Source organism: Pelodiscus sinensis, chromosome 5 (genome assembly GCF_052426305.1).
Source record: "Pelodiscus sinensis isolate ZL-2025 chromosome 5, ASM5242630v1, whole genome shotgun sequence".
Lineage (NCBI taxonomy): Eukaryota > Metazoa > Chordata > Testudines > Trionychidae > Pelodiscus > Pelodiscus sinensis.
In genome coordinates this window covers 50,479,019-50,505,678 of record NC_143056.1, presented here as the reverse complement: position 1 = coordinate 50,505,678, position 26,660 = coordinate 50,479,019, and the positions used below count along the sequence as shown (strand labels likewise).

The window sequence follows — 26,660 nt, the reverse complement described above, 5'->3', positions numbered from 1 at the left end:
TTTTTATGGGTTTTTTTGGTATTCCTTAGTGGGGTCTGGTATTGAGAGTTGTCAGTTAGCCTCCTGTTCATGACGACTACAGCGCCTCCTTTGTCGGCCTCTATGATTATGATATTAAGATTGGTTTTGAGGCTGTGAATAGCATTGCATTCTGCATGAGTGAGGTTGTATGTTATATGTTGTTGTTGTTTGCTGATGTCAGCTCGAGCGCGTTTGCGGAAACAGTCAATGTAGAAATCAAGACTTTCATTACTTCCGTTAGTGGGGGTCCACATAGAAGGCTTCCTCTTGTGGTATGGGGGGGGGGCGGGCGGGGAGGAGCAGTGAGGTCAGTATGTTGTATATCAGTGTGTTGGAAATATTCCTTCAGGTGGAGGTGATGAAAATAAGGTTCCAGATCCCCACAGAACTGAATCATATTTGTGGGTGTGGTGGGGCAGAAGGAGAGTCTGCAGAATAGGACAGATTCCTTTGCTGGGATGAGAGTGTGATTAGCTAGGTTGATGTTGTCGGGGGAATTGAAAGTATCTGTAATGAGAGATCCTGAGGCATATAGCAGTTTGGATAGTTTATTGTCCTTTTTCCTCTGAAGGGAGGTGAAGTGGTCCGTGTAAGTAGTATGTTGAATAGTAGGAAAGTCTGGAAAAGATGAAATGGGTGTGGAGGCTTGTTTTTTTTGATAGTTTCTAATGTAGAGATCTCCTCCTTGATTTTTTTTTCTGTTTGTTGTAGAGATTGCTGATAACGTGGTTCCTTAGTTTTTTTGTGAGAGTGTGACGTAATGTCTGGCTGTAATCCATGGGATATGTGGATTGTAGTGGGCTTTTCACCCTTAGGCCCTCAGTCAGTTAACTCAGGTAATTTTGGAGATTTGTGCTCTGGATCTAACAGTTCCTCTTTTGCTAATGAGCTGTTATAATGGTTCCACATGTAGTTCCTGTGGGCTTTTAATAGGGATGTTAGTGTATTGTCGCTTAAGTGATTAACCGATAACTAGGCTTATCAGTTAATCTTATCAACTACATGCACTCCCACGCCCTCAAGGTGGGGTGGGATATGTGGAATGGGAGTTGGTGCCCGTGAGGAGCTGACAGAGAGGCAGCAGCACGGAGGGGCTGAAAGGGGCAGGCAGGAGCCTGTAGGTGTGGGAAGCCAGCTTCCCGCGCATGTTGGCTCCCATGGACCAGCCTGCTTCTTCCCCTCTCCCCCAACTTGCTGCCTGCTGCAGAGACATTGAGGGGGGCAGGCAAGAGCTAGTGCTGGGGGGAGCTAGCTTAAAAGCCAGTTACCCGCAACATCAGTTCCTTGGTGCTGTCTGTCCCCCACCCCTGGGTGCTCCAGCCTCTCTATCAGGGGCAGGAGAGGCTGCTGCGAAGCAGGCTTTGTCTGCAGGGGGTCCAAAGTCTCTGCAGACAGAGGCTGCTCGGCATCCCATGAAGCAGCCTGTGAGCTTGGGGAGTTAGAACCCCCCCACAGACAGGGGCTGCTGCTACCCTGTGCTGCTGCCTCTGTGTCAGAGGCAGCAGCACGGGGCAGCAGACAGCTGGTCTGCGAGGAGAGATGGCTTTTAAACTGGTTCCCCTTGCCGACCAGCTCCCACGTGCTACCCTGCACTGCTGCCTCTGATAGAGAGGCAGCAGCACAGGCTGGCAGGGAGCTCTGTGCGAGTGAGGCCAGAGCGCACTAACTGCTGGTTGTTTCCCTGAGGATGATTGAATAGTTAATTGAAACAATACTATCTTATTTGGTTACATGATGATTTGATTACACGATACCTAACATCCATAGTTAATAGACTTTTTTAAAAAATTAAATATTTCAAGAGGATATCACAGTTGCAAAGTCAAGTTCCCCAAAATGAAATTTCTGAGCTGATGGTTGCATTGCTGGGCCTACATTTTTTAAGTTTATTGGCGGGTTGGTCAGCATTCATGAGAGCACAGCGTAGTGTTTTAATTTCCCGAGCCCCAGTATCAGAAGTAGCTACGCTGCTAAGTCCTCTGAAAGCCAGAAGTCATAAGTCCTTTTTACCTGAATTATGAGTAAAGCGCATACTTAGAGGGATCTTTTGAGGAGTTGATGAGGGTGATTAGTTGTTGATTTTTCAAGTGAAATGTAAAAAATAAGTGGACATATAGCAGCAAGCAGTCCAATAGTACTACATTTTTGACAGAAAATGTTTTAACACCAGGATGATTTTCATCAGTCTTTAGGTGAAACATAAATTTTATTATGGAAAGCGCTTGCACATGCTAATAGTAAAAACGTGGACTTTACCCAGTGCAAACCTTTTTTTAAAGCCAGAGTCACAAATCTAATAACAAAACTTGAAGGATAAACACCAATGGGTCCTAGATGTGCAGCTGATGATAAACTATATTTGTATTTTTCATTTGCTGTGGGATATTCTGCGTGTGTGTGTGTGTGTGTGTGTGTGTGTGTGTGTGTGTGTGTGTGTGTGTGTGTAAGTAAAATAAGTAGTGTGCAGATCGTTTTATATTAAGAATACTGCATACAGAAGAGTCATTAATAGTTCTAGCAACTTGGTTCTGGAAACAATGAAGAAATATCCTTACCATTTGTTGTCAGTCAATCTTGTATTATATAATCATAACTTCTATAGATGTCTTATGAAAGATGGCATCCTGATAATTTCACTCTGGTGTTTCATGTTAATATGTTATAGTGAAAGCTTTGTTATCTGGCACTGTGTTAACCAGAACATTTGGTTAACTGGCATTGCCCCCAGCCACAATACTGTCACATCTTCAGGCGCAGAGACCTTGCTTGGTTTACCATGATTGGCTTAACAATTTTTTATTTAAGAAATACTAATTATCTTCAACTCAAAATAGAAATGTGAGACCAACTGCCTCACGCTACAAAACTACCAATATTAAAAACTTGAGTTTTACTGTTGTTGTCCATTGGTTTTTCCTCGGTGGTTGGGACCCTTAGATAACTGGATTTTTTAGATAATCGGAACACGCTAATCCCTGAGCATTCCAGATAACACAGGTTTTACTGTAATTAGTTTAAATACGGGGGGAAAAGTATAATTGCAACTATAGAAAAATTGTATATTGTATTTCTGGGACTGCATATTTGTTCTTACATTTTTATATTTTTTCTTTTGATCATTGTATTTCCTTTGTGATGCAGAAATGATCTGGCATAGTGTCAATGATTAAATACTTCTTACTTAAAGAACACAATTTTAAATCTCAAGTTTTGCTATTAAGGAAAAATCACATACTGTAGCTATGATCTTAATTGAAGGATTATATTGTGAATGCTTTATTACACTGTTAAATAATATTTTTGGAGTAACTATGGTATGTTTTGTTGTAGCAGAAAAAGAAAACTAAGACATTCAATCCTCCAACCCGTAGAAACTGGGAAAGTAATTACTTTGGGATGCCCCTACAGGATCTGGTTACACCTGAGAAGCCTATACCACTGTTTGTTGAAAAATGTGTGGAATTTATTGAAGATACAGGTAGGATAGAAGTATTGTTGTGAGAGATTTTTCTTTAATGAAGAATTTCTTTTCTCTAGTTGTGAAATTGATTTTATAATGTTACTTTGACACAAGCACATATTTGTACAATGTTAAGCTTTTGTTTACTGTAAGATAAAAACTTCAGAAATATAGAGTAAGTTTAGATTGTTTAAAATGATGGTTTTATGGGTTTTTACACAATCAAAGGTTAATTTAAATATAGCCACTGTGACTCGTTAAATCTAAGCAGCTAACTTCAGTTTTAATGTAAGTAAAATTATTTAGAATGTTCACACAATGGCACCGTGATTGTCACTAATGTATTTTCATAAATCACATATAAAAATCTCAACCCACATTTTTCAAGTGGCAAAAATAGTTTCTTGATTTAATGAGTGCAACGCATTAAATAAAATCCTTTCTACCTGTTTAAATTTTGTTTGAAGAGTAACAAAATAATGCTTTTTGCAGTGATTTTCTGATAATTAACATATTTCATGTAGAAGTTACTGTTCATGCAGTAAATTGGAAAAAAAATGATTCTGCATTTCCAGTTTAACTCTTCTGAAGATTAGTTGATAGTGAAAAATATTTGAAAAAAGCGCATTAGTGCCTATTCTTTAATAGTGTCTCTCACATATTTAATCTGTTTTGTAGTAGCTTGTAGTAGGCTAGTAGTTGTATGAGACTAAGACATTACTGATTCATATAGGCCAGAATTCTAATGCCTTTGTAGCATCCCAGTAGTGGTAGGGTGCCTGACTATTGCTAGTAGAAATAAAACTGGAGATTTTTATCAGTAATACAAATGATGTAAGTTTGTCTTATTTTCATGTTTTCAAAAGAGCTACTGATAATGATATGACTCAGTCATCACCATGGAGAAATTCTAGGTTTTGTACATGGCATTGGTATGATGTCTGTACACTTGATAAAATGACCTTTGTGGAATCAGTGATTTAAGAAACTGAATTGTCTGTTTCTAACACGTTTTTTCATTGTTTCCCTGCCTATAGACAAGAGCTAGTTTTCAATCCCTTCTCTCCAGCCTCCTCCCGAAAAGAGAGAGAGAAGGCACTGTATACAGTAGTCTACTTGATTGTGGCTTACAAATGTTACCAGAGTATTGTAGATTAGTATGTTGATTGGTGGTGAATCCATTGCTCTTAAAATGGAAATGTTCTACATTCAAGTAATTTATCAATATAGAATAAATTAATGTTAGGTAGTTTAATATTTAAATAAAGTCTTCTGTATGCATAGGTCTTATATCTATCAAATGATAAATTGGACCTTCAGTTTTAAGAGAGCACTGTAAATTATCTGAGAAATTAATTTTAAAAAATAGATTAAAAGAACATCCGAATACCTGATTTAAACTATAATTATCATCAAATACAGGATAAAAATGACTTCTGTTTTTTGTGAAGGGAGAGCTCTAGTGATCTGAAAAGTGGATGACTCTCCCTTATATATTTTAATCATCTGAAAAAGAACTTGCCATCTTTTTGTTCTGAACTAGTAACCTGCCCTCCCTGAGGAATCCCTTTTCTGCATTTGAAAGGATCATCTATTTTATTCAGTCTCTTGGCTTGTGGTAACTCCCCCAAAGAGGAGACTCAGGAGGTGCTTATGTGGATTGGGCATTCATTTGTCTTCAGATTTACTGTGTGATTGTGAAACAGGCTGCATTTTTTTCCCTTTATCGTTGGAAGGGGAGCTCTGTTACAGAAAACAAATTTGTGGTGTTAAGCTTTTTTTCTGTTACTTTTTTGGAGTTCAGTTTCCTCGAATTAGGATTTTTTAATCAAGACTCCTTAGTTATGCAAACAGTTCTCTTTGTTTCGGAGGTCCTATGGTTTTGAATTTACTCGTTGTTTGCAATCTCTGAATCCTTAAAGAGAACCATCAGGTCTGGTTAATCCTTGAACCAGATAATCTTGCTTTCAGTTGGCTTCATCTGGGGAGATGGAGAATGGGTCTTGACTGTCCAGAGAAACACAAGCTGTCAAAAGACTGAACCACACTAGGACCCTTGCACCAGATGTATCTGAATTCCTTATGTATGCCGCCTTTCTTCCACTCATTTAATCTGTTTCACTTCCATCACATATATTAAGAACCAGTTCATTAAGAAAAAAAGTTCAAGATGTGGTCTGTGTGGAATTTCTACTTTTGGGTCTGTCATTTTCACTTTGATTATTAATAAAAGCTTGTCTGAGTTTGCCAAGATTCTCTTTTGACATGCTCTTAAAAACTGTTCTCACAAAATGGGAGTTTGGCCAGTGACTTGTCCTTTTTGATGGCTCGATTGAGACATAAGCAATTCAAGTCTCTATGGGTCTCCTTTTCTTTTTCACTCTGGTCCTACAGAACTACTAATTTGTTGGCCGCAGAAATTGCAGCTTGTCTGTTGGTCTCTCCAAATTTGGCAGGACTTCGAAACGGTAAGCTCCCTTTGTTTTGACAGTATTAATCACATATTTTTCCCCAGTACCAAATAGGGGTGACACTCACATCCTGTTAATGCCTTAACAGCAGGAACTTGCAGAAGTCAGGAGTGAATGTCACAAACTGCATACAAAGATAAGAAATGAACTTATCTGGTAGTGGTTCCCATTTCAATTCACAAATTATTATGCATTTAAGTTTTTGAAAATATGAACAGCAAGGACCAAAACATTTGTGACCTAAATACTATGCCTACTGTGACTCCAGGAGACCTCAAACCTATATTGGCAGATAGAGCACTCGTGTTTGCTTCCTCTTAATGCTATATGAGTCTTGAGTTTCTTTAACACTTCTGCTGTTGATGGCTTCATTACTTCATAACAGGGAAAGTGTGCAGCAAGGAGTGTTTTTGTTCTGTGTGCGCTCCTTCACTCACAGGTGCATTTTGAAGCGTATGTTTACTGGGGAATTTTAATAGGTGACAGCTTGTTGAATGCCACAGGGAGGCACAGTGTGAGTGTTAGCTAAGTTAGTCTGTACCTACAAAAATAATGAGGAATCCTGTGGTACTTTAGAGCAGGGGTCTCCAAACTATGGCCCGCGGGCCGGATGCGGCCCGCGAGGCCCTCTCATCCGGCCCGTGGAGACCTTTTTGTCTACGGAAAAAATGTCTGCTATTTTGGCATCCAGGAAACAATTTCATCATTCACACTAATACAGGTGTTCATGTGTAGTGTATCAATGTGTTATTAAATAATAACTGAATAAAATAATATTAAATAAATAATTAAAAACAACATCCATGTTTTGATTGTTTTTTATTTGGACCTCAAGTGTGTAGTCGGCCCCCGAACTGCTGTTTGATAGTTAATGCGGCCCTCGGGCTGAAAAGTTTGGAGACCCCTGCTTTAGAGACTAACATATTTACTAGGCATAAGCTTTCGTGGAGGCACAGAACATCCACTAGTAACTTGGTAGTTAACCTTAGATCTTGTTTGGTGCTCTTTCTGCATTTTTCAGTTACTGTTGTCCTATCTGTCAGACTCTGATTACAGAATTTGCTTTATCAGATGCTTTTAGGATTGCCTCAGATACGCAGCAGTCAATTCATTGAAAGTGTGGAGTTTATCTTCAGCCACTATTTGAATCACTGATGTTCACTCTGGGTTTTTTTTTTCTTCTATGTTTTTAGCTCATGGGTTCTTAGGGACTGAGCTCATCGCTGATGCTCTAATTCAGTGTTTCACCACCTTTTTTATACTGTGGACCAGTAAACCCATTCACAAACTTTTGGTGAACTGACAACATTTTATTTATGTATTTGCATATTCATTATGTAAACAATGGTAAAATGTTACCTGTTAACCAAACCAGTCATCTGCCAACCCTGTCTTGTCACTGCACATCCCTCTACCTCCAACCCCAGAACCCTCTGATCCCATCCAGCCAACCCTGGTCTCACAAGTCTGTCTTGCCAAGTCTGTCACCACAGTACCCACCGTTTCCACCTCCCAACACCCCCTGCTGCCAACTTCCTTTTGTCAACCACCTCTGTCTTACCTGGAGCCTATCCTGAATCTGCTATCATTACCAACCTTGGCACCTGTATTCCCAACAACCTCTGACTTAAATTGGCAACCTCCCACTTCCCTGGATCCTACTCGACTACTCCCAGTGCCCCTTGCTCTGCAAACTCCATGACTGTCTGTTGTGACAAACCCTGATACTGACCCTGCAACTGCCTGTTCCCCAAACTCTGAGGCCCCTCAACCCTGCTCAGGCACCTTCAGATCTGTTGCCCCGGAGACAGAAGCATGAGCTACACCACACATGGCTCTATAACCACTGACCCACTGCAACCCAACCCCTCTTGCCCTTTGACCTCTAATACCTGTCCCCCTCTGCTCCAGCACTCCCCTCTTAACTCCTAGCCTCAACCCAGCCCCTTGCTCCTCACAGCCTAACACCCCTTGACCCCCATCCCTATACCCTATGTCGTTTCACTCTTTAACCTATGACCCCTACAGCTCATGCCCAACACCCTTTTGCCCCATGACCCCATCATGCCGTCATCTAACACCCCTTTGATTCAACCCCACCCTCCTCAGAGTGAGTCTGCCCCTCTAGTGAGTGTGGCTGTTGGTACCACACGGACAGGGGGAGCGGCTGTTGGTGGCGTATACACTTCTCCTCCATTGTGCCCCCTCCCTCACCAACTGCAGCTCGCACCCCCATGAGTAGAGGGGAGGGTGGAGTGTGTTGCCCCGGCAGGGCTGTCATCTTACCTGGATGGGAAGGGGGAGGAGGGAAGCACCTCATCTGCCATTGCCTCAGTCGCATCACTGGGCAAAATCAGCCACCATGACGGCTAGATCTGAAGCTGGCTGTGTATGAAGGCTACTCGCCATGAACCGCCAACTTCAGCTCTGCTAGCCAGTGGTTCGTGGCTTGGCACAGCTCTGCATACTGGCAGTTGGGAACCACTGCCCTAATTCAGCTTCTGTCACTTCAGAATCAAGTGTACTTCTCAATCTCTCCACCATTAGTTTTTCACCAACATCTAGTTTTGTCAGGGCTGGCCAAACTATAGTCTATGGGCCGGATTCGGCCCACCAAAACATTGGATATGGCCTGTGAGAGACTCACGGAGCTCCCTACTTGTCCCGTCCCTGGTTGGCACTCAGTAAAGCTGGCTGCAGGCCATGTGTCTGTCTCTGACGGTGAAAGCTCGGGGAGAGACTGAGAAGTTCCTCACGCTGCCTCCACCCCCAGTAACTCCCATTGGCTTGTTGGCAGGACAGGCAGCATGTGAAGTGCCCCTCTGTCCCCCCGACCTCACAGTAACAAACATGGCCCACATTTGCTACATAGCTTTTATTAACTTTCCTTTGTATTGTAAAACTTATCTGTGTTTCTGAGAATCTTGTCAAATCTGTCTTCGCCTGGGATAAAGTATTCTTGTATGATAGAAGTGGTAGCTGTCAAAGTGGAGTACTGCAAGTTCATAATTTCTCTTAGAGTTCACTGTTAAAAATGTTCATGTTGACTTCTATTTACAGTTATAGTATTTTTAAAGGTGAAAGCTTTAAAACTAGACTAGTGGCCTCTTTTGCAAAAGAACTGCTTCTTTACTGCCAGTTGTTAGCTCCGATTTATCTCCTCAAATCAGTAAGTAGACTGGTGATTGACTGCAAGTATTGGTAGACCTTTCTACTACAAGGAAGTTTTTACATAAACATTAATCAATTTTCCAAACATTTATAGGTGCCAAAATTTGAGGGTACTGTTGCAGTAAAGCTTCGATTAAGTGAGTTTTGCATTAGCTCTGAATGTAGCTAAATACTGTTTTTGGTTGTTTTTTTTTTTTCATCTGGCAATGAGTCCTCTTGTGTTTGCTTGGCTCCCATGGAAGTTGTGTTTATTGAAGTCGTAAATTGGCTATATTGATCAACAGTTTTTTTCCATGATAGCTATTGTGGAAGATTATCGTGGACACAGAAGCATACTGTCACATAGGACCTTGAAAATGTGGACAATAGCTTTAAACTAGTCTGTGTTACTAGGGAGTTAGTGTGGAAAATGGAAAATTCATGCATGTACCCCAGAACTGGACAGTGTTGCATCAGCCATTTTGTATGTTCAGCCACTGCTAGCTGAAAACCAAATAGCAAGGAATGGTTTTAGGCCTTTGTGAAGCAATGTCGGACAACTGCATATTTGCACTTCGCTAACGAGGGTAGGGGCTACAGGGTATGGAAGAGAGTGAGTGATTAGAGTACTTGATTTTAGGTATCCCAAAATGATGTTATGGCTACAAATGTTTTCAGTAGTTTGTTGCAATTAGGAAAATTGATGATTCAATAGAATTTTTATGATAACCCACTAGGAGACACCATAGCTTTTATGCTTTGTGTTAGCGTTAGCTACAAATGGAAGGTAAAAGTAAATCTTTCAGAGCAGTTTGAGGGCAAGGAAGACTGGCTTTGTAATGCGATATCCAGTTAATGTTGTTCAAGCCCAGGGAAACAGGGTCAGATTCACAGATGAATATGAATTCTGCACTGTTTCTCTGTAATTGGTTTGTGAAATTGCTTTGTAGAAGAATGGCTACTTTTAAGTCCATTAATGAATACCCAGGGAAGTTAAAATGTTCCCCTATAGCAGTGGTTCTCAAACTTTTTGGCCCATGGACAACTTGGCTCAATGTAAACCTTTCTGCATACCACCAGTTGCTAATGGAAACTTGCTGTTAATTACATAATTATTCCCAAGCTATTTTGCTAGTGCTGTATCTAGGGAGAATAGTTCAATTTAAATTATTAAACAGATTAAGCATTTTAACTTTCTCACGTAAATAAAGTAAAATATTAATTTAAGTACATCTGTGGCGGGGCTGCTTCTACTTTCCCCCTCTCGGGTCTGCTGTCTGCCCCACGCGCTCTAACGTAGCCTAGTTCCAACCCTAGAGCCTGACAGGCTGCACCACTAGAACTGGTCAAATAGACAGGCTCACTGGCCCATGGGCCAGAGTCAATACACAAAGACACAGGAAGAGGCTACACCCCTGGTAGGGGGACCCGGGCCCACCCTACTCCACTGGGTCCCAGCCCAGGGCCCTGTGAGTGGCAGGCGGACTCACCACTCACTCAGTGGGGAATCCATCCGAAACGCACTGAGGATTCCAGAGTGGGAGAGGTGGCTCCTGTCCCCTCCCTGGGCTACTTCCTACCTGGTCCAGTGGGATGGAGTCCCAGGTGCTCACCGGGTTCTCTACTTCCCTGGGAGCTGCTTCTTCCTCATCGATGGCTGGGGAGACGTCTCAATGGACACTTTGGTCTCTGCTGTCTTCCCTCCGATCAGCTGTTTGATGCGGATCTGGAGCTCCCCTCTGAGGTCCTTCCTCTCTGGCAGTCAGCCCGGACTGAGCCTCCCTCTAGGCTTTTATACCTTGGCTGCAGTCTGAGCATGAGAGCTGTGGGGGTAGAGCTTCTTCGGCCAGGTGGGCTGGTTAGGCTCAGCCTATGTAGTGCGGGGCTAATACACCCTGTCAAACAACACAAAAGGTTTCCATGTTTTCTTTCTTTATGGCAGGTGTGGGGAACCTTTTTTGTGTTGGGAGGGCACTGACCCACAGAAAAATCTGTTGGGGACTGTCACGGGGAAGACTCATCACCACGGTGCCTCCTGCCATTAGCCCTGGGCATTAGCTCATTAGCGCACAGATGCTTCCCTCGTGTCTCCCCATGTCCTCACTCCATTCTCCGGTGTTGGGCCCCACATCACTCCCAGACCGTGACATCCTCTTCAGGACACTGCACTCCGGCAGTGCCTGCTTCGGTGTGTGTCAACCTTGGGGAGGGTTTTTTTTTAATCAGTCTTTGTACTCTGGGGTTCTCCCCTCCCAGGGAGCACCAATTCCTCCATACCCACCTTGCCTCAGTGACCCTCTGCCAGTCTTAATCTAGCCCCTGCTACAGGGGCAAACTGCAGTTTGAAATGGCCATTCATCATTGGTAGGGGGATGTGAACCTGCTGCCTTTTCATATCCTGGCTGCCCCTTTGCAGCCCTGGTACCCTCAGGCATTGCTTCATGCCTTGCAGCCTGGGAGTGAGGTCAGGCCAGGGCTCCCTAGCTTTACCTGCCTTTTCCTAGCACTACTCTGTCTCCCACTTCAAAGCTGGGGGCTTCCTGAAAGTGCTGCTTCTCTCTGGCTGGCTGTGTGGCTGCCCCCATGCTCCTCTGAAGCCTTCCAGACTGTTTGCGGCCTCCTGCTGGCTCTCTTGTGGCTGCAGACTGCAGGTGATCCTCCTTTTTCTCCTAACCTCTACAAAGCCTGCTCTGCAGAGGAACTGTTCCCCCCCCTCAGTGTGGCTACCCCCTGCGTGGGGCAGGTGGAGAGAAGTTGCTGGACTCCAGTGCTGGATCGTTTGGTACTGGGGGTCCCATTTCGTTGAGGGGCCGTGTGCCAAGGCATCCTATGCTTCATTCTAAATGGTCCCCTGATACTATTCCAGACAGCTTGTAATCCATCCTTGTTTGGAATGTTGGTATAAAGAACTTCTACATCCAAGGAAGATTACTGATGCTCTGTAGTTTCCTCAGGAAGCCAATGGTGTCTCAAAGATAGCTAAGAGTGCTGGCAGCATAGGGCCTGATGATAATTAATGAAGATAAGTTGTTGCTGAGAAATCAAGTAACTTTTTATCAATATTCACCACCAGAAACGTTGGGAAGATTCTTAACGTAAGCATGCAATTACTCAATAACAAAAATGAGATGTTTTCAGTGATAGAGGTGCTGGAGAAAACTGGTAATTTAAAATAGAATCAGTCTTCAAGCCCTGGCGGTGCATCTAGTATCTGAGCTGCTAACAAAAAGAAAAAAACCCACATTTTTATTCAAACATGTCAGCAATGATAGCATGCTTCTGACTCAGTCATGGTACAGTCAGCAACTTCCCAGCCTTGGCGCTCCAAAAGCCCCAGCCAAGAGCCTTCAGTAACTAGGAATATGTCTTCTTCTGGGTCCTTGACGTTGGAGGCTTCAGATTTTGATCAGCTTCCCCACTACCATTCTAGAGCAGCTTCAGTGGCGTCAGCCTCCTTTATTTCCCCTCTCTTCCCCTCCCCATAGTATTGTCAGCATCGGTATTCTTGACTTCACCGCACCTGCAGACTTGGCATGTTGACTCTGGCACAGTGTTGCTATTGGCACTGGCAAAGGCTTCTCAAATAGTGTCAATGGCGGCACCTAAGTGTTTCTATTCCAGCATGAAGCGCACCAAGACCGGCACCAGTATTAGCAACGCTGGCTTCCATTGTTGCAGCAACACTGAGGGTTCAGTTGCACCAAGTGGAGTTGACATCATCCTATGCTCAAGGACACAGACAGATAATTCAGATTTGGATGATCCCCACCAGGAACCTCATCTCCAAGATTTCTCTGGAGGTGACAACATGGGGCAGCATCATCCTCACTGTCCCCAGATGAGGTGCTGTCTGGCACTGCCACAATCTTGACTCTTGATGACAATAGAGCTCTTCATCAGCTCTCCTGAGGAGAGTGGCTCAGGGCCTGGTCATTCCAACCAGAGAAGTTACAGAACATGTCAATCCAATGGTGGACATCCTCACATCTTCAGACCCCACTCGTGTTGTCCTGCTGTTAATAAAGACCACTTTGGACAACACAAAGACCATGTGATGAATCCCAGGCTCCGTAACCCCACTGCCAAAAGAAATGAGGTGCTGTTTTGTACCATCTTTGGGTATGAACACCTACATACTCCCTTTCCCCTTGACTCATTTGTCATTGATGCAGCTAATCCAGCACAGTGTTAAAGCTTTCAAGGAAGCTCCCCAAATAATATGGAGGCAAAGTGTTTCAAACTTTATGGGCAAAAAGTCTACTCCACTGGAGGCCTTCAGCTCCATAACTCACAGGTGAATAGGCAATATGATGACAAACAGAATTTCACATGACAAATGCAAAATAATGCATATTTGAGGAGAAAAAAATTCAACTATTTTTACAGTTTACAGGATTCTAAATTAACTTTATCAACCCACGAATGCAACTTTGGTATTCCTGTTAACATGTTAATGAAAATGTGCAGTTGCAGTCAGAAAAAACAACAAGAACTTAGGGCTACCCAAGGAGCAGAAGATAATATTGAAAGCCATCTTTTTTTTTTTTTTTTTTTTTTTTTTATACAAGCAGTTCATCAGTGTCTGCTAGAATACTTTAGTCATTAATGTCACCCCAACTCAAAAAGGTATCGTGGGACTGGAATGGGTTCAGCTAAAGTTGATAGAGATGGAAGTCTTGAAAAATTCCCAAAAGATTGGTATTGTTTGCATTAGAAAGGAGAAGAATAAGAGGAGACTTGAGAAGTAAATAAAATAGTAAATGATATAGAGAAGATAAATTAGAGGCACATTCTCTTTTTAACTAAGAATAAGGACATCTTCAGTGAAAATAAAAGGTAGAAAATTCAAAGCAAATGCAAGTAAATACTTTTTTTTTTAACTCAGTGTGTAATTAAACTATGGAACTAATTGCCACCTGAAGTTGTTGATCCAATGAATTTAATAGGATTCATAAAGGATTATGTATTTATGTAGTTATGACTATCCAAAGTTGTTAATGACAATGCATTTAAAAATTATATTAAGCCTTCGACTTCATCATTGAGCAAATCTGACAATTAGGTCTAATTCTTATCTCTGTTGGTAAGAAGGTTATCTACATGTGGCTAATACGGGCATGTATTCTGTCTGGCCTTTGTCAGAGAGAAGGTACTAGACTAGATGGACCATTGTTTTGAAACAATATAGTAATTCCTATATGAATGTGATACTTGGCAAATTATTTTGAATTAATTTGTGCGCAAAACACAATAATTGCTACTTTTCATGAAGAAACAAATAATTTTATACTATGTACATCTGATTGTTACTCTGTAAAATATAATCATGTGTTTAAAAAAAAATGTTTTCTGCTTCTCCAACTAGGGCTATGCACTGAAGGCCTCTACCGTGTTAGTGGGAATAAAACCGATCAAGACAACATTCAGAAGCAATTTGATCAAGGTACTTATAGTAGTTTTTCCTGGTACTGCAAAATATCTTTTCTACAGAGCTATTCTTAATCGTTATTTTTGGAAAGGTATTGGGATTCAGTATTGGTGACACTCTAGCATTTTGCTGTTATAAATTAAATATTGTACATAAGAGCTCAGATATTTGTTTTTTAATTTCTTTAGATTGATCAAATGAATGTCATTAGTTCTTGAAAAACTTAAAAAACAAAGTTTTTCGTATTACAGACTAACTCGGGTACCCCTCTGAAACATTAGTTCTGTACTATCTCTAAAGAGGAAGAAATCAAGAAATAATGTCTATGGAAATGAATTAAACCTGCTTCACTTCTGAATGTCCACATAGGATTAATGCTGTTGAGCTAGTCCACTGTAATTTTATCTGGATTAATTTTCCTGAGTGTTTTCATATAGACAAGCCCTTAATGTTAGCAAAGAATCCAAGAGCACTCCTGTCTGTTACGGAGCAGCCTGAGATAGGATGTTGATTATTAAATGAACCACACTGATCTGTAGGACAGTTCTTATGTTCCGAGTGACATTTCTCAATTTTATTTTCCCAAAATACTTCTGCTTTTTTCTAGTTTAAGTGTTGTGTGTTTGGCTACACATTAAACAGTTACATTTAGTAGTGATTGGTGTTTGTGTACTAATTAAAAAACAAGATGTATGTATGATAGTTATTTTAGTGTATTATATTTTGAATAATCTTGTTAAAATGTTAGGTAGTCCATTTCTGGTACAACATAGAATCTTTGTTGATCTTGTTAGATTATAGTTGTATTTCGTAAAGTATTGTGTTAGAGTCTGGACCTGCAATGGAGGAGGAGGATTGTGGTGATGATGATGATTTCTCTTCATTTCATGTGGTGGTGATGATGATGATTATGATTATTCCTCTCATTTTCACCCTGTTTTATATTGCCTCAGTTGTTCAGTCATCTATATAGAAACATCCACTCTGACTTTGATTCTTATAGTTGTATTGATGGCAAGAGTAAATGAGATTTTTTGTTTGGTTGGTTTTTTTTGCTCACATCAAAGCCAATATCTTCTGTACAAAGTAACTGAAAATGAAACTAGATGTCTTCAAACACATCCATGCCAGATGTGAATTTTAAAAGAGTTCCAGCTAAAATGCTCATTTTTATTTAAAAAAAATTATAATGGTGTATAATTTTGAAAGAATTTTGGCTGCAGCATCTAGAACTGTGGCTTTTCTGTTTCTAATTATGTTCTCAAATACAGTCTATGGCTTATTTCTAAAGTTAAAATAGTTGTAGTCCTAAAATATTAAGGCTCCTGGTATTTTTTTGAAGTTATCACTGGGGAAAGTGACCACGCATTTTCTCCTTAAAGGGCCTCAAATGGGGCCATAAGAACAAGACTACAGGAGTTCTGCAATTCATATTATGTGTACAAAAACAATTACTTTCGTGAGGGAAATACAGTTCAAGAGTTACCTTCAGTTGGTAAATCAGTGACTCAGAAAAATTTTAAGGTTAACAAAAAGAATTAAATAATTCTGTGATTGCTTCAGCTGTGTAGGTACCTGAGTGGGTTTACTCAGTTTGCTTTCATTTGGATCAGTGTGTGATTATAGGCATATGCCTAGTGGTGGACCTTATAATTCAGTTAGTTTTTCAGTAGTGTGTGTGATGGTATATCTCTTTTTATATTACTTTTAAAAAATAAGATGTGCAGTGACAGTGGTTGTTTTTGTTTACACTACTAATTGCTGTTTGTTTTTCTCACAGATCATAATATCAACCTAGAATCTATGGAAGTGACGGTAAATGCAGTGGCAGGGGCTCTTAAAGCTTTCTTTGCAGATCTGCCAGATCCTTTAATACCGTATTCTCTACATCCAGAATTGGTAGAAGCATCAAGTAAGTAGTATATTGTGTGTCTTGTTGATTACCTTGGGTGGGTTAACTTCTTATAGGTTTTAAATTCATTATATACTGAAATGACTAGCTGCTGTGAAATAGAAATTTTTAAAATATTGCTGTCTGCTGTGTCTTTGCAGTTTTAAAATTGCAATCTTCAAAATGAATGAACACTGTTATATAAAGAAGTACACCTTTTAATGAACATCTCAGACCAAATGGATTTTATTGTTTGTCTTCTTTGGAAAACTCATTTCATTGAAAGAATTAGTTTTGTGCCAGCCTATATTATAGTTGAAGATGATGGAAACCCTTTGAAATTAATATAATAGTAATAGGGAAGCATGTATAACACCGATAGACCTCAGTCATCTGTAGGCAGAATCAAACTAGAAAATTGGAAGCTTAGTGTATGAGCTTCTATGACCTGAGCAAAAAACCAGGTGGCTGTTAGCTAACACTGTAGAGCAAACTCATTATTCTCTCTGTAAGTGGTCTCAGTGGCACTAGATGGGACTGAAATCTGAGGAGTAGCCCTCTTAGTCTATAACTTAGTCTATAGTCTATAACTAAAACAAGTAGTCCTGTGGAACCTTAGAGACTAACAAGGTAAGGGATCATGAGATGTTGTGGGTAAAACTCACTTCATTAGATGAGTTGGAGTGGAAATACAGAATCCAAATACAGAATATATACAACGGCAAAAACAGTTATCTGTCTTTTGTAGGATCCTTGTTTAATGAAGCTAATTAAGTAGTACACCACACGCTGAAGCTGTGTGGGTTACACATACATGAAATTAATATTATTCTGTTCATGAAGTTTACAAGTTAAGAAATATTCTTCTTTTTACTTGAATTTTTCCCAATTCCTTAATTAAAAAAATTATACAATGTTAAATCCTTCTTATATATTTTTTATACTTGAAGCTGCGAAGCATAACTTCTATGTGTCTTCCCCATTTAAAGGCCTCCTTTCTTTGAATTAGATTAAGTCAGTGAATTGGATTGCAGCAAATTATTCCATAAACCTAAGCCAGTGTTACATATTTTTGCAGGGTGGAACTATGACTCAAATAGTATTGTTTTCTTATCCAAAACACAATAATATATTCATCATACTAAATCTAGAAACTTAGTATGCAAGAGCAGCTTGATTAACCTACCTTTTTACACATGTATTATACATGTTAGTTTTATCTAGTTGACATCCATAAATATTTTATTTGCAGGAGAAGCTGTTAGTGGTCTTAATTCTGAATCAGTATTTTTACTTAGATTACTGGATTAATAAAACTAAAGACAAATTTTACTGGCTTTTATTAATTATTGAATATTCAAAAACCTATGAAAACTTGTAATTTCTATAAAAGCAACTGTTTTAAAAGGAATATAAATTAAATTTTATTGTTGCAAAATGACAGTCCTATTGTGGGGACTGATTTAATTGCGTGTTTGGCTCTGCATTTCAGATTGGCTTTTTGTTATAAAATCATACCAATAATATTTTAATAAACTAGATGCCAAATGACATTAACTCAACAGAAAATGTGTGCATGGAATAAAATCACAAAGTTGCAGAATATATATCTTCTTTTAAAAACTGTTTTTGCTGCTGTTGTCTCCACAGTAGGTAGCAGTAGTCTGTAATAAGGCATTTCTAGAGGGGATTATTACAAGAAGGCATCCACTCCTCAAGGTCTGAAGATGTTCAGGGCTGAGTGAAAACTCCCTGATGCCTACATATCTTTTAACTATAGCATTATTTTGAGGCTGGGTAAGAGAGTATTTGTTTTGTCTTTTAAATTAAGTAATACCAGTCAAAAGGATAAGTTAAAATATTATGTACACTAACAGTAAAATTGATGGATCAAAGAAGTGGGTTTTTAAAAATAAAGTAATAATCTTAACACCTTCTAAACAGGAAAACACACTATGACAAACACTGAGTTTCTGACTCCAAATACGTGTCAATTTCAGTTTTTTTTTTTTTTTTAAGTTGTAAAATACCAGACGTCTCTTTAGGAGTTGGGTCAGTTGATCCCAATTCTTCCTTAATTTTTAAAACTTAACAAAATTCCATAAATACCTCTTGGTGACCAGAGAAATGCTGCATCTTTGATTTTCCAGTTCACTGTCTTCCAGAGAATCAGGAGGGAGACTCAGTCCTTCCACTGCCATTGCAATTTCAGCAATACTAAAGCTTCCGGTCCTGTTACTCCATTGGTAGCCAGAAATATTTTCCAAAAATTTGTCCAAGAGGGTACCTTGGTTGTATCACTTCTATGAGGGACTAGACCCATTCCTATGGCTCTCTCTGTTACCACTATTTTAAACTTTGTTTCTTACATATTGATTTTTCCTGATGTGCCAGCCCTTTTATCTAAACACTAAGAACTCATGCTCAATTTGCAAAGTTATTCAAATAATCTCTGCAGTCACTGTTTGCAAAATTTTGAATAAACTTCAATAAACGTGTGATTGCTGGCCATACAGAAAAATTAGTCTATGTGCATTGTACTTTTAATACAGTAATTCTTCATTTAACACTATAGATATGTTTCAGAAAATGATCATGTTAAGTGAAAATATGTTATGCGGGGTCAGTTTTCCCATTGAAAATAATGGAAAAGGTGAGGGTTGCTTTTCAAGTGGTGGTGTCTGTTGGGACCTGGACATAAGGTTGGGGGAGAAAGGCGACTTGGTTACATCAGGCAGGGGAGGTGTTTGGCTCTGGGGAAGGGAAGGGAAGGAGAGGGGAGAGGGATTGGGTTGGGAGTATGCCCCTGTGATGGAACTGCCAGGACCCGCGCTGCGTCCGGCTTGGCGAACCCTCTTCCACTTTTCTGGGAGGCAGGGGAAGCCCTGCGCTGTCGCTGGTGATGGGCCAGCTGGGGAAACCCAGCTGCCAGCCTACAAGGAGGGGTGGAGAAGAGGGGTCAAGGCATCTGGAGAGGAGTTGTCAGCGGGGAATGGTGCGGCGAGCGGCAAACCCTCCGCCGCTTTGCAGGGAGGTGGGGGAAGCCCTGCACAGCTGGTGGCAATGGGCTGGCTGGGGAAATAGTGTAATTCAAAAAACGTTCCCTAAACTAAAAAATTGTGCTATCGCTAAAATGTGTTAAGCGGGCACGTGTAAAATGAGGAATTACTGTAGTCTATAGAAGGCTTCTCTGTTAATTAACTCTCTCTAGACCAGGAGTGGGCGAGGCCAAGATACCCACCCCTGTTTTAGACTGTTGACCATACATTCCATTCTCTTGAAAATTTGACTGTTTGCTTCGCTATTTTCTGTCCTTTTTTTTTTTTTTTTTTTTTTTTTCAAATGGAGTGATTTTTAAATCTCCTCTCCAAAGGTCAGTAATATTATTCCACTAATTGGTCTAATATATTGTCTATTCATTGGGCATCTGTCATGTATGAAAACAACTAGGCCAGATTTTGGGAAATTACTGTCTGAATAAAAGTTTTATGAAATATTTTAATAGTAAATATTAGTTGGAAAAGAGAAATCTGGTAAGAAATCTGACTGATAAATATTAGTTGGAAAAGAGAAATCTGATAAGAAATCTGACTGATAAATGAGTTACTGATCATCTTAAAAGCCAGCAATGAGGTATTAAAATGATTTTCCAATATTAAACATAGATAAATAATTTTATCAGATACAGACTCTGTGTTCTACCTGTTAGAACAATTATATAGTTTAATTTTGTTTCCAGGTGAAACAGGTTCATGAGGAATTGTAACAAATACTGTTTCTCACTTGGGCATTCCTTTTCAGTAATAATTCTTTAGCTATCCCTATGTATCAATGATAAAAATTAACAGCACCATTGGTAAAGGTTTCCTTTTACATATATAAGGAAAATTGATGTTTTGTTATCTCTACAGAGATCTTGGAGAAGACGGAACGAATGCATGAGTTAAAAGAAATTGTGAAGAAATTTCATCCTGTGAATTATGATGTCTTCAAATTTATAATAACTCATCTCAACAGGTTTAGTACTGTTTTTATTACTAAAAATATATTTAATTACTGAAAATTGTTCATGATCATATCTCTCATCTGTCAATAAAATACTGAATACATGACTAAACTGATACCAAGGCCAAAAAAAATGGAAAGTAGGAAAATGGATTTGAAATGTAAGTTCATAAAGAAACGAGTTCATGGTTTATGTAATAGGTTTCATACAATCATAGAACCGTAGAGCTGGAAGAGACCTCAGAAGGTCATCAAGTCCAGTCCCCTGCTCTAGGCAGGACCAATCCCAACTAAATCAACCCAGCTAGGGCTTTGTCAAGCCGAGACTTAAACACCACTAGGGATGGAGACCCGACTACTTCCTTAGGTAACCCTAGGGTTGTCTTACTATAGCTTCCTAATAATGTGATTAATTGAAGTAAGATAATCAGACATTATCACTGTTTTATGGGATGTAGGACATTTTGATCTATCCTGAATAAATATATCTGTTGAAGAGACAGTTGCTTGCAATAGTTGAAGATTTTGGAGTTCTTTAATTAAAATTCAGCCAAAAAAAAAGAACCGAAAAACATTAGAATGCATCAAATACTAATCTACTGTCATGTTCTGGAATGCAGTCTAGATCAGTAAATGGTTGTGTAACCTTGGGTGGCTTGTTTGCTCTGTTGCTGTGGCTCAGACTGGATATAGTGGCCAAGAAACAGGCTTGCAGTATTGAGTGTCTGTGTACTATGGAGTCTTGGTGGTACTTCATAGAATCGTAGAAGATTAGGGTTTGAAAAGACCTCAGGAGGTCATCTAGCCAAACCCCTTGCTCAAAGCAGGACCAACTCCCAACTAAATCATTCCAGCCAGGGCTTTGTCAAGCCTGACTTCTAAGGATGGAGATTTCACCATCTCCTCACATCACCCATTCTAGTGCTTCATCACGCTCCTAGTGAAATAATTTTTCCAACCTCGCCATCTCCCAGTGCAACTCGAGACCATTGATTCTTGTTCTGTCATCTGCCGTCACTGAGAATAGCCTTCCTTTTTATCCTCTTTGGAATCCCCTTTCAGGGTATGTCTACGCTACAGCGCTAATTCGAACTAACGCGTCTAGAACTAAAAACTAGTTCGAATTAGCGTTTTGCGAATTCGAACTAGCATGTCCACATTAAGTGGACCCTGAACCGGGCTTAAGGATGGCTGGAAGCAGTGCCAGCAGGGCATCACAGGAGGACTTAGAGCGTGGAGATGCTGTCTCAGGCTAGCCGAGGGCTGTGCTTAAAGGGACCCGACCCCCACCCCGGACAGACAGTTCTCAGGGGTGCCCCGCTTGAAAACCAGTCCTGGGTTGGAGTGCCCGGAGTGCCCACACTGGACACATCACAGCACTCAGCCATCAGCCCGGCTGCACTTGCCGCAGGCTGCCATCTGGGGAGAGGGGGCAATTGGGGGGCTGCAGGAGAACTTCCACCCCCAGAAGCCCGCAGAGCCAGCCCAGTCCTCCCCATCGGAGGCTCGTACCCCATTCCTCCCTCACCTCCTTCACTTACCCTTCCCTAGCCCCTTTTCTTGATGTACAAAATAAAGGACAATTGTGTTCAATAATGGAATCTGTCTTTATTGAACAAAACTGGGGGACACTGGGAAAAGGATGTGGGAGAAGGGAAAAGAGAGGGTGGGAGAGGGGAGGGCAACTAAAATGATCAGGGGTTTGGAACAGGTCCCATATGAAGAGAGGCTAAAGAGACTGGGACTGTTCAGCTTAGAAAAGAGGAGACAGAGGGGGCACAGGATAGAGGTCTCTAAAAGCAGGAGTTGGGTGGAGAGGGTGCATACAGAAAAGTTCTTCATTAGTTCCCATAAAGAAGGACTAGAGGACACCAAAGGAAAGGAACGGGTAGCAGGCTTCAAACTAGTAACAGAAAGTTGTTCTTCACAAAGCAAAGAGTCAACCTGTGGAACTCCTTGCTGCAGGAGGCTGTGAAGGCTAGAACTAGAACAGAGTTTAAAGGGACGTGAGATCAAGTGATGGAGGTTGGGTCCATGGAGTGCTATTAGCCGGGGGTAGGAGTGGTGTCCCTGCCCAAGGTTTGTGGAAGGCTGGAGAGGGATGGCACAAGACAAATGGCTTGGTCACTGTCTTCGGTCCATCCCCTCCAGGGTCCTTAGGGTTGGCCGCTGTCGGCAGACAGGCTACTGGGCTAGGTGGACCTTTGGTCTGACCCAGGACGGCCATTGTAAGCTCAGGGTCGGGGGTCTCAGTGGACCCCCTTGATTTTTATGCACACCTGCTCCTGGGTGGCCAGGCTGGCAGCTCTCCTGCCCTAGACGGCCACTTTCCTGTGCCTAGTGCGGAGATCGTGGACGAGGTCCACGATGTCCGCAGTAGCCCAGGCGGGTGCCCACCTCTTGCGGTCCCGGGCAAGCTCCCGGGAGCCGCCAGCCTGGTCCCAGGAAGAGGGGAGGGCTGGGGGGCATCGGGTGGTGGCTCGAGCCGTGCCAGGTGCAGGGTCTGCTGGCTGGGTGCTGGCAGGCTTGCACCTGGCACGGGCACCATAGCCAGCCCGTACCCCTTTAAGGGGGCCGGGGCCGGGAGGGGGGCAGACGAGTTTCCCTGGTGTTGGCAGAGTGGCCACCAGGGAAACCTGGGGAGGGCTAGCCTCCCACTAGTTCGAATTAAGGGGTACACACCCCTTAATTCGAACTAGCTAGTTCGAACTAGGCTTAATCCTCGTAAAATGAGGTTTACCTAGTTTGAACTAAGCGCTCCGTTAGTTCGAATTAAGTTCGAACTAACGGAGTGCTAGTGTAGCGCCTATGAAAGTTAATTCTAACTAACGTCTGTTAGTTCGAACTAACTCTGTAGTGTAGACATACCCTCAGGTAGTTTGAAGGCTGCTATCAAATCCTCCCTCATACTTCTCTCCTGCAGACTAAACAAACTCCGTTCCTTCAGCCTGTCCTTATAAGTCATGTGCTCTAGACCCCTAATCATTCATTGAGTATTCTACTTGATTGTATACATATTCAATTCACAGGAGGTGGAAAACTTTGTCTCGCAGTACCCATAGGAGCATATTTCTACTCTGTGACTCTAGCCCCTTCCCTTCCTATATAAGGGCAGTGCAGTCCTAACTAGGGATATAAACAACTGTTCAGATACTTTATAAGCATATGCTTATCTGTAGTCTAGTGGTGACTTGACTAGTCGCTCTTCCTCTCCCCTCCCTTCCCCCGTTGAGGCAGCAAAGTGGGAGGAGCAGAAGCCAGTGCTGGGGGGTGCTGGCTTAAAAGCCAGTTTCCCCCCAGCACCATCTCCTCAGGGAGCAGGAGAGGCAGAGGCTAGTGGGGGACTGAGCTTAAGCTGGGAATCAGCTGATTTCCAGCTCACATCCGGTCGGATACCGGACCTCTGCTTTTTAAATGTATTAGGAGCTGCTAATCTTTTAATAGATTTTAAAAGTATAGGCGCAGCCAGGGGGGAACAAGCATGAGCTGAAGATCAGCTGTCCTGGCTGGTGCCTGGTCCCAGATGCTGTCTCTGCTTTTTAAATGTATTAAAGATCTGCAAGGGTGGGTGGCTGCAGGTTGACCAAGCATGAGCCTAGATAACTGATGCTTGGCGTGCATCCGGTCCCAGACACTGCATCTCTGATGGCACGTAATATGTTTAAAAACGTAAGGCACAGTGTCTGGGCCTGGGCGCAGCTAGGAATCAGCTGATTCCCGGCTCGTGCCAGTCCCCTAGTTACACCTGTGCCTTGGAATACATGAAGAGCATGGAGGCTCTTAATGCATTTAAAAGGCAGAGTGCAGTGGCATTAGCTCGTGAGACCGGGAGCACTGCAGTTTTCCCCTTTCTTGACTAATTGAGTAGTCAATGGAAATTCCCTTGACTACTCGATTAGCAGATTAAATGCAATTTAACATCCCTGGTCCTAACGCACTCAATTCGCTCTGTCCATCTGTGACTAGATTCCGAGGTCAGTGTGGTGTTTTTCACCTTGTGCTTTTGGTTTCAATTTCTAATAAATGTTTCTTATATATAGCTCTTAGATTAAGTTTAGCATTTTAAATAGTTGGCTGCCCTGTTTAATACCTTCACCAGAAATAAAGTATTTTCCATTGCGTGGTGACAATATCCTCAAGAATGAGTCCCACAAAAGGTGAAGGACGCAATAAAGAGGGGGCACCATCTGAAAGACATTCATAGTGAGGATTCAGGTAGTGAGACAAGCATGTAACTCTACTTAAATGACTTCAGTGCCAGATGAGTATTCACCTTCAGATCTGGCTTGTGATTCTGCTCCATGCTTGAGCTCTGGCATTTCCCTGAAGGGAAAAGAGGATGTTTTCCCCCTGTCTGGTAGGCAAGAACCAGATCATATAAATTGAATCACAACCATTCTAAGGCTTGGGGAGACTTCTCCCTGATCTTCTAAGAGGAGTAGTGTGCTTCCTTACAGCCATCAGAATGAAGCAAGTGTCATCACACTGTTCCCTGGTACCACTCAGAGAGCCTGTATTTTGATTCTGGCCATGGGCCATTCAGTAAGTCTGGTACTGATGAAGTTGGCACCAGGCAACTCCCTCCATACTGTCAACATACCAAGCAGCATCTACCTGCTTTGAATCTGTCTCAATCTCTCTACTGGTTCAAGAATTGGCTGGTACTATGGCTTCTACACCTTTGGCCTCTGTTGTATCCTTGGCATTTTGTGGTTGTGTTGCAGAGCTACTGGGTTTGCCGTTACCAGAGCACCACATGGGCCTCAGAATGTGGAATTGAGGCTAACACTGGATTTGGCACCAAATGGTCTTCGATATTAGTGCATCCTTCAGCACCATCATCTTGGTGATAAGATGTCTATGTCAAGTTCAATATTGCCCTTAGCTTTAACACTGGTGCTTTTCCTGGTACCAGGTGAAACTCTCTCATTTGGTACTGCTGGTGTTGATCCCTTATTTCTCAGCACCGATGCCATCCCATGTTGGACTTGAGATTAATCTGTGTGTTTGCTCTGTTTCTACCAGAGAAGCTCCAGGGCTCTTGAAGATCCAGGTTGCAGTCATCCTACTCCTTGCTATGAGAGAGGCATCACAGATCTACCTTGGCTCACTGTGGGTATGGAAATAGACATCTATCCTTCATTTGGGACCAGGGCTCTTGGCCCAGTGCACACTAGCCTCATCTGTGTGCCTAGTGCCTTCTTTGGAAGCCTTCTGATGCTGCTTTGCCTCTGAGTCCCACTTCTTGGCCCATACCAGAGCAGGATGCCTGGTGCTAAAAGTGGCTCCCAATCTAGGCCACTTTAGCTGCATGCTACTGCTCAACTTGTTGCTGGGCCCTCGTTCCCCTCCCCCCCCCCCCAAGATTTCTGGGATTATTCAAGTCAGATTCTGTATTGCAAGAACAGGACTTCATTACAGCTAGATGACTGAACCATACAAGAATCTTTCTCTTGATCAGTGACTGAGGGCAGGAAGAGTAGAAGCCCTCTGGTATACTGCAGGTTCATTGCCTCTTATAGCAAAGTGTTCAGAGAAGGGTTTTGAGGCCAGGCCAGGTTTTGAGGGTTTCTTCTCCTACCTGTACCCTACCTCTCCGATGGTAACAGCAGCAAAAGAAAGGGCATGGCTAGCTAGGTATAAGTCCATCAATAAGGATAAGCAGGGCTCGCCAAGCAGCGGTGAGCCCCGCTTGCCAGCCGTGCAGTTCTGCACTCTGTGCATGCGCAGATCGCTCTGCGCCGGCTCTTTTGGGTTGTAATCTACTCGCCACGGATGAATAGATTACATTATTTGTCGAGCCCTAAGGATAAGAATCCAAAAGGAGGGAGTTACTGGTGAGGAAGATTTATACTTTTATTCCCTGCAAATGTGCACTGGGATCCAATAGGTGTTGGTCTGTAAATACCATAAAATCATAGGACTCAGAGGAACCTTGAGCGATGAACCTCAAAAGATGATCCTCTGGTTCTGCCACCTCTCCCTTCTCTCTGCCCCTTTTCCCTCTCATCCCAGCTTCTAGCAAGCATCTATTGTGACTCTTGTGTCCAGGAGAGTAACCCAGTGATGACTCTGCATCTTCTTTCTCTGTGTTTTGGCATTGGCTAGCTCATTTTTAATCACGTCTGGAACTCCATTACCATGGAAAGCTGTCTTAAGCACTGTTAGACTGGGTTATGCAGTACTGTTTATCTCCATTATCCTCCCCACTCAATGCCTTTTCAGGGATCCTTC

At 42.0% G+C, this 26,660-nt stretch overlaps 1 protein-coding gene across 5 annotated transcripts in view; it reads left to right on the top strand.

Moving 5' to 3' along the window:
* Positions 1-26,660, top strand: part of ARHGAP5 (Rho GTPase activating protein 5) — an 80,508-nt gene that overhangs the window by 32,555 nt on the left and 21,293 nt on the right. For 4 of the 5 annotated variants that reach the window (XM_075926960.2, XM_006117658.5, XM_075926959.2 and 1 more), the window contains exons 4-7: positions 3,352-3,499; positions 14,468-14,545; positions 16,311-16,442; positions 20,333-20,438. In XM_075926960.2, the coding sequence (XP_075783075.2) occupies positions 3,352-3,499; positions 14,468-14,545; positions 16,311-16,442; positions 20,333-20,438 (464 nt within the window). The remainder of the gene's footprint in view (positions 1-3,351; positions 3,500-14,467; positions 14,546-16,310; positions 16,443-20,332; positions 20,439-26,660) is intronic. The other variant, XM_006117659.5, reaches the window with a different exon arrangement.